Source organism: Teleopsis dalmanni, chromosome 1 (assembly GCF_002237135.1).
Source record: "Teleopsis dalmanni isolate 2A chromosome 1, ASM223713v2, whole genome shotgun sequence".
In the NCBI taxonomy this organism is placed as follows: Eukaryota; Metazoa; Arthropoda; class Insecta; order Diptera; family Diopsidae; genus Teleopsis; species Teleopsis dalmanni.
Genome location: NC_051846.1, coordinates 89,123,187 through 89,131,953, shown reverse-complemented (window position 1 = coordinate 89,131,953; position 8,767 = coordinate 89,123,187). Strand labels below are relative to the sequence as shown.

The 8,767-nt window shown below is 32.2% G+C and overlaps 1 protein-coding gene across 2 annotated transcripts; it reads right to left on the bottom strand.

Moving 5' to 3' along the window:
• Nucleotides 1-6,460: 6,460 nt before the first annotated feature.
• On the bottom strand, nucleotides 6,461-7,931 carry LOC119669095. 2 transcript variants are annotated; one of them, XM_038078871.1, is made up of 3 exons: nucleotides 7,707-7,931; nucleotides 7,475-7,570; nucleotides 6,461-7,395 (listed from the first exon to the last, which is right to left on the bottom strand). In XM_038078871.1, exons 1-3 carry the CDS (start codon nucleotides 7,776-7,778, stop codon nucleotides 6,706-6,708), a joined length of 858 nt encoding a protein of 285 aa, XP_037934799.1. In that variant the 5' UTR covers nucleotides 7,779-7,931; the 3' UTR covers nucleotides 6,461-6,705. The 2 variants fall into 2 exon arrangements, with proteins under 2 accessions (XP_037934799.1, XP_037934800.1); XM_038078872.1 differs by having other exon boundaries at nucleotides 6,461-7,392.
• Between the last annotated feature and the right edge of the window lie 836 nt (nucleotides 7,932-8,767).

Genomic DNA, 8,767 nt, shown 5'->3' with positions numbered 1-8,767 from the left:
TATTTGCTTATCAGAATTGTAATTAATAAACAAGTTATTGGATTGGAATCAGCTATTTTCTTGATTCAATTTTCATTAAAAACAGCTGTATCCTTGTTTATTATATTTGATTTTGTGTATTACACAATATTTAAGTCAGCACTTCTGACTAAAAGTCAATAGGATGAAAATATAGATTTCTGTAAGTCTAAATAAGCTTCTGATCTGACAGCTGCTAACGTTTTTCAATTGTTGCGATGATTTTTGTTTAAAGATGTAAGTTTCCAAAGCAATCTAAAATATCGTCAATATTAAACTTAATTAAACTAATTTATTTGATTAGCACCTACGATTGTGTCTGTATATCAATTACTTTTTCCGGTGGATCCATTTAGTTGCAATATTAATTGGATTTCAATTCTATTTACGGTCTTTATCTATCCACCAAATAGATTATTTGGTGCCATTTAAATAAGTTATATTCAATATAAGCAATATATCCTCTTTTTGTATTATATAGCTCCAATAATTGTCTAAACATTTCACTTTTCCTATATTTGCAGATTGTTTTCGTATATTTTGTTTAAGGTCGAGGTAGAGACAACATGTGATACCTATATAACATGTTGTCGCCGGTTCAGGTTAGGCTTGCAAATGTTTCACATGATTCGATAAGTATATGAAAATGTAACCTTAAGTTCATTGATTACAAAATACATTTTTTTGAATCCTTATGTATTCATAAGACTTTCTGATCATATTTTCTATTTACTGTTAACACGGGGTAGAAGTTCGTTTGGTTTTCAATAAAGTTTCTGATATTTGACATTGTTGATATCAACCAAACCAGATATTATTCCCAAAATGTAATACGGTTTCACACACATGAACTCCTTCTTCTTATAGATACTTTCATATGCATACTTGAAATTAAGTTACAGTAAAGATGGCTATATTCTCTTCTATTGCTTTTTTATAAGATCTGACATAAAACAAATATTTGGTATATTCAGGATCTGTCTGGCTAAAAAACCACATGATGTAAAGCTAGTACATCATATCAATCTATGATGATTCCACAAGTACTAGGTCTACAAAATACAAGTGTAAGTGTAAGGCCCCATTTTGACCATATGAGTCTAATATTTTCAAGTGTTGATATAACTTCATTTGTCTCTGGCAACTTTCAGTATAAAAATTCATTTAAGTAATAATAAAAAATATATTATATACCTATACCTATATTGTATATATTGATTTCAGTGGTTTTTTAGCATGTGATTCGTTATTGTTCGGTGGCTTTCTTTAATGAAATAATATATAATCCATATTCTTTAAAATTTTGTCTGACATGCCAGTACAGTCTACACATTAATCATTTTCAAGCTATGTACGAAATCGGGTAAGGATTTTAAAATTTTTGCGAAATGTTTCCTTCTTTGGGTGGATACATATCGTTTAAATATTGTTAGTTTGTTCTTTATAACATATTATATATGTTACAATATTGTATTTAATACTTCATCAAAATACAGATTTTAATGAAAAATAAAAAAGTGAATAGCAATCATTCATAGTTGTACATGTAATTTCATAACATCAAATTATTTTAAGTACATCATACTGGAATCCACATGTAATTTCATTTTTCAAATTATAATTTTAATCTCATTGTCTATTGATACCGGACTCAAACACCTCAAACACATCAGACAACTGTAATATCAATTGTGCACTTGTTAAAATTGCTGCCATAACTTATAAAGTGGTTAATTCAAGGTCTCAGTGCAGTCTGTGAAGTCATGGATGTGAGTATGCACAATGCACAAATGCACACGTTAACATTTCTTGAACTGGCACACGTGCGCTACAATTGAACCCGGCTGTCCAGTGCGATTGTAGGTGCCACACCTGCGTTGACTCCGAAAAGTGATACTCAGAAAAGCTGCAAGCTAATGACTTCTTTCAAATTCATTTCTTAAAAGCATATCCACAGACAATGGATATCATTTGAGCATTTGCCGTTGGTATTGGACTTGAAAAATTTATGATTTTTTTTTGATTATTTATGGATAATTTGTTGTTTCATTACGATGGATTTTTGGAAACTATTTTAGAGATAAAATCTGGTTGATCTATATAAAGATGTTTAGTTGGAACAAATTGCTGTCAAATTTTAAGTTACTGAAAACTTGTAAAAAAAAATATCTATTGCGACTGAAGTGCACACAACTCCATTTCTTTAACAATACTGACATTGCAGTCAGCGATCTAACAAATTTTATGCCCATCGCGAGTTAGTATTTTAACCAAAGACTAACTCTGATTTATTTCTCACATATTACGATTGAAAACGAAATGGAGGAAGAGATGTGGGCCACTATGTCAATGACATGTTATAAAATATTTTTTTAATCAACTTAATGAGATAAACTGACTATGTATATCAGGAATATTTTGAAAAGCTACTATGTATTGAGTAAAACGTTCCACATGTACTTTGTCAGAGTCCGGTTTGGTTTCATCTACAAATGTCTGACCTACGTTATACAGATATTATTTAAAATACATTTAAATATTATTAAACCAAAACAACTATTTTCAAATTTTCGATGTATTCGGCTTTAGTAAGTAAGCAAGTTCTAAGACGACTCACAGAAAAGTTGCAGACTGCACGATTTTGAATCTGTACAATCTTTATCTATTCGCCAAAGGGGTTTTCTGCGTTGATAATCGGTAAATTTAGTGCTTAACTTTACCTGAAAAATACATTTTCCCAAGAAGTAGCGCATACATCCATCTGGTAGTTATACTAGTATAGACCATTGTGGGTACGGAATAAATTATTGTGAGTAAAAGCCACGGTTCAGAAATTTCAGTAGAAAGCGACAAATAACGATGACGAATAATACTCGTAGTCGCTGAGATTGTGATAAAAGGTAGTGCTTGACTTCTTGTGACCATTCGGAAGTCTATGTATTGTTATTTATTTAATAAACACGATCAGTTCATTTGTTTATGTTACGGTTTCGAACCGAATATTTTTTAGTTTGATTCAAGTAAAAAAATATACTGGTTCGGTTTCAATTTTTACTTTTGCAAAAATATTGGTTTATTTCCAAATGAAAATGTTTGTATTTATATTATATATATTTTTTATCCATTCTTTTAGAATGAGTAACATATTTATTCAATAAAAAGGAAAAACTTTCGCGGTTATGAATAGAAACAACTGAGGTGGTATAACCCGAAAGGTTTTTGCGGCTCGGTTTCGATTTTCGCTTCGACAAAAATCTCCTGCTTTTCGGTTTACACTTTGATTTCTGAATCAAGTACTGGTTCAGAAATTGTTCAATTAAAAAAATTTTTCTTATCATTGAATGTGAATTTGGTAATTATCCGCACAACAGCTCCCGTTGTTCTATCGATTCTAGTTTTTTTCTTAACAACCGTGAAAAAATTTCATTTGAGAAACTCAAGGCTTAACGGTTTAGTGTATTTGTTGTATGGTTGTCTTCCACTATGAAACGGTTTATTCCCAATATATCCTTAAATCCTCGGAAAACCTTCTGCAGCAAATTTAGTTTTCTTCTGACTATTACAATTTTAAGAATTCTGCCAGTTGGATTCTAATGTTCCATGGCTCGAGGCATGAACTATTTATTCACATTAAGGCTTTCGGGGGCTTTAAAAACAGCAGTTTGTGTTTTTTTGAAATTTTCTGACAGCACACTACTACGTTTAAATTTATTTAAGAATGAATGTTAAGAACGAAAAACTAAGATGCAAATGATCCGTACTCATGTAAAAAATAAAATCAGTTAATTGAATGCAATATATGGACTCAGGGCTGCTGTCGGTTTAATAGTTTTACCAGTTGGAAATCTATTGGTGTTCGATTAGGCCTTCCTGCATGTACAGTGAATTCTATTGTTAATGTAGGTGAAGGATATTGAAACTCTAGTATAGCCGAAGTTAACTAATACAGACAATGATTTTCACTAAAATTGAATTTTAATTCATAAATTTCTAATTATTATTTAGATTTCATTGTTTATTATTATTTATTATTATGTATTATTATTATTTATTTATTTATTCTATTTATTTTTAGGTATCCAAAAGAGATAAAAATTTAAATGAAAATTTATATGTTAGGAATAGTATTATAGATGTATATAAAGTCAATGTATAATCAACATGCAGTCTACTTGCACATAACTCCATATGATATATTTTAATATATTTCTAATATATAATTGAATTACAGTAGACGCCAATTCAATTTCTTGACGAATCTTACGTTAATCTCGGTTTTTTTTATTTTGAAATATTAAATACGAATTAAAAATGCTTTCAAACGTTTAAGGATGAGCTGAAGTAAATATTTCGCTTGTTGGGAATAATGTTGCCGAGTAACATGGAAACCCTTTTTAGGCAATCACGTTCGGGCATAAAAATAGTAGACCGACATCAAATTTTGGTATCATAAATTCCTTTTCAATTCAGCGACTCAGAGTGCTCTTAAGCTGAACAAGAATTCGCACTGTTGCGATCCGTTTTTGTGATGTTCACGTGTTGCGCTGAATCGCCGCGATCTGGAGTGTTGACGTTTCGATCAAAGCATTCGCTATGTATCGATATGTAAATTGCAAACAGAAGACCTCACATCGAGAGTAGCCCAGTAGATGTACACAGTACGAGGTATACGGTTGCAGAAATTGGTTTTGCCTGTTTGCTTTATAAACGATCTCAACTCACTGTCAAAAGCTGACTTAATTGTGGCATTGATGGATGAATTACACGACGAATGAACTGCTTTTATTATTTTTCGACTGCAGTGAGTAAAGAGTATGGAAGCTTGGTTATTGTTAAAAACAAAACAGCACTTTTTATCCCTGTTTTTATTGGGGCTTTGTTTTTATACTCGCAGATATCTTGTCCAATAACACTTTTGGAATCGAAGAAATCGAATGTGAAAATGTTCAGTTGAAAACAGTTTTTATGATTTAAAATTTTTATTGTGAATAAACTTCAATTGCAGACCCATCGTTTATTCATGCCTTTTAAATTTAAATAAAAATTGAGGAAATGTATCTACAACCAAATGGAGTGGGTAAATAAATCAAGTGTACAACAGGCTTACTCGGCATTTCCAGCTGTTACAGCGTACGTTATTTGATACACATGAATGGTTGCCCTTCGTTAGATTTCGTGTGCCATTGACAGTTTCCAAATCAAGATTTTGAAAGAGTCTTTAGAATAGTCACTGATTCCGTACACGAGTAAGTCCACACCTTCATTGTTTCAAAATGCCTAATATGTACTTATTGCCATAATTACTGAAATTTAATTCCAGGAGCCATTTACTGACACTAAAGCGTTTGAGTTTTGTTAACTTAATCTTAAAGTTTTTCTGTTTATTCTGGAAATTGATGAGCTTGTAACTCTTCAGTGCTTTAGTGCAACATCTGTACAAGTCATTTAAATTTATAAGCACTTTTTTGGATTCCTCCATTTGCCTTGCCAAAGCTTGTTAGCCATCCCTGCGATTTCGCTGGAGTTGCCTGTCAGAATCAACAAATTCAAATAATTTGCAGTAAGTGGGATTAGACGCTCGACGCGATTCAGCGCAGGCTTCGCAGTGACCTATTTCGACTTCAGTTGGCATTTGGCGCTTGGGTGACTGCTAATTTGCACTTTAAATGTGGTTTTTATTTCGTTTTCATTTTCATCTCTGACTATTTTAACACTGTTTCGTTTAATTTTCAACTCATGACACATAGAGGAGTGGCGGAGAAAACACCAGAAGAAACCATTAACAAGTTTTCGGTTATAGATACATTGTTTCTATGCTTAAGTTATGTTACTTTCTATTAAAAACTGTCCACCAAATTTATTTTTCGAACTGTAACTGAACTGTATTGGATTTGTATTGAATCTGATTATTTGGCCGCTCAAACTACATTCAAACTATTGATGTTGAGATACTGATTTTAATTTCTGATGTACAATATCACAACATCAAAACCATTACAAATGGAACCAATCTGTTTGTTATAAATCGATTATAATTTAATTATTTAAAAAATCAGAACCGCTTTCACCAAATCGGTGATCATCACCTGACACAAGATCATCACAAGATCATAATAATTAAACTAGTGCGACAACATTCAATGAGTCGAAGCACCTAAAATCGTCGGGGGGCCTTTTAGATGGCATCGTAAATATTTTGACAGTTTTTCGGACATTTCTAGTCTTTGTTTTGATACATAATATTTTACAGACTCGATGAGTTAAAAATGCAAATCAATGATTTTATAAAACTGCGGGAGAACCAAAATATTATACATCAAAATTTTATTCAATTTCGAATTATATACGAAGTAATCGGAGTGGGAAACTCAAATAAAAATTTTAATAAAATAATTTGAAAAATAATATATGCAAATTATTAAAAATTAATTAAAATTTTCTGTGGTTACGAATAATTTTCGTTACGGAAACTAAATATCGTAAAATTTACAATATATAATAAAGTGATACTTGATTTCCGTTTGACATATAATCATCTATTTTTAATTATTTATTCATTATATGTTCTCTAACTTTAAATTTAATAACATATAATTTTGTATTACGTAACATTTGGCACTTACACGCTTTCAATAGACAATAGATGTATAACATTACTAGGCGTACGTATAGACATTTGCAGGTATATTAAAACTCTTTTATGATAAAATCAAGGTTTAATCTTGCGGAGTACTGTTCGGTGACCTTTTCAATTTCTCCAGCAGTAAGCATTAAATAATTAGCTTCTTTGACGAAGAAAGCTTTTGGATGTTGAGGTTCCCGCAGTGGTTTTACAGAAAGAATCACACTTTTGGAGTACAGCAAGTTCTTGCTGTAAACTGTCATTATAAGATGAACCGGTTTAGCAGTTTCAGGACCAGTTAACCAGAAAACCAACAATTCTTTGCCCTTATGGTTTGAGTTTTCAAATTTATTTCTCAATTCACGCCTAGAAATCCATTCTTTCCACGAAGTGCTGCAGCACATTATTAAAATGGGCATGTGATTTTTGTATTGCATATACATTGGTGGAAGAAAAGCGTTCTGCGCACATAAGCCACGTATGCCAGGAAGAGTTTTCCGATCATTCTCAGCCAAACCCGCATACATAATGCAACCAAGACAAATGCTTTTGTTAAATTCAATTTTGCCGACATCTATTTCTATAATAGTACGCTGCTTGTTATAGATCTCTTTGCATTGAACTCCCTTCATCCATAAATCACTAGTGTGATCCACCAGACAATGTGAAAGAATGCAATTTACACCTAACACTTGTCTGCAAGAAGCAATTGGACAATGGTAGGGCCAATGAGATATGCTTTTCATTTTAAACTGCTTAAAGAAAGTAAATGTTTAAAGAAAGTTTTAAAGTAACATTTGAATAGAAATAATAAGTAAATTTAAACATATTTACCTTCATATTAGTATATTCAGCGTCATCTGTAGCTTCATTGAAAGCACCATCCAGAATTTCAACAGGCTTGGGCCCCACTTTATCTACTTGCAACTCCTAAAGAATACAAGAAATTATCAAAATGTAGCATTCCAAGCTCCTTTAATAGACTTTAATACACATGTAAGTGCTTTCAGAAATAAAATACATACAAAAAGACTATCCGAATATTACAGAGAAGTATTTAACTAACCTTTTCCAGATTTTCATTTTTAGCCACATCGCGGCAATTTTGGGGAGCTGGGTTCAGCATTGTAAGTACCATAAAAATCCCGTCTGTATTTGACGATTGCTACTAGCGGGAATCCAAACAAACATTAGACCTTGAGATAGCCACTTAAAATTTTTAAAGTTAACTTTTGATAATTTTCACAATAGAACTTAACCAAAACATTTACATCAACAAATTATTTTTTTAAAAAATGTTTTCGTCATAAAATTTATTCGGTTTAAAAATCATATGGCCAACTGCAATACATTTCCTTTAATTATTTAGGAAGAAAATACAAGTTTCGATATGTCAGTTTTTTGTGCGGGGTAGTCACAATAAATAAATTAAACGAAGCGATCTAAGTCACTTTATTTTTTGCCAGCCGGGAGCTTAGTTTTACCATTAAACTTTATATTGAAGAACTGCAATAGGTGTTATTTCAAGATTTTATAAAATCGTATCAACACAGATTTTAATCCAGTGATGAATATTATATGTTTATACAAGGGCTGCCATATATATTTCTAGCCTAATAATGAAAATGCGAATATTTATCATCAAAAATTGTTTTATTGTTTTTCGAAGTATTCTCCAGCCTGATTTATACACTTTTGCATGCGCTCAAACCCATTGTCGAAGCACCTTTTTACTCTGACTGAGACACCTCCAATACATGGTTTTTGAACGCTTTAGCATCTTCTGGCGACGAAAATCGTTGACCACGCATTTTTTTCTTGATGTGCGGGTCAACGAGAATAAAAAGAAGTCATTGGGTGCCAAGTCAGGGCTGTACGGCGGATGACCTATCAATTCGACGTTTTGGCCTTCAGGCAAACAAATTGTGGTGTGCCACTCAAGTGACCGTCCTTCGTTGCTCAAGCGGAACAGTCGCCACATGACCAGTTTTGCCGAAGAAACAGGCTACCATTTCCTTTGTAGTGCTTCTTCCACGAACAACATTCATTGGATTTGGCTCGTCTTCGAAGACCCACACGGTCGATTGTTGTTTTGTTTCGGGCTCATACGCATAGATCCATAATTCG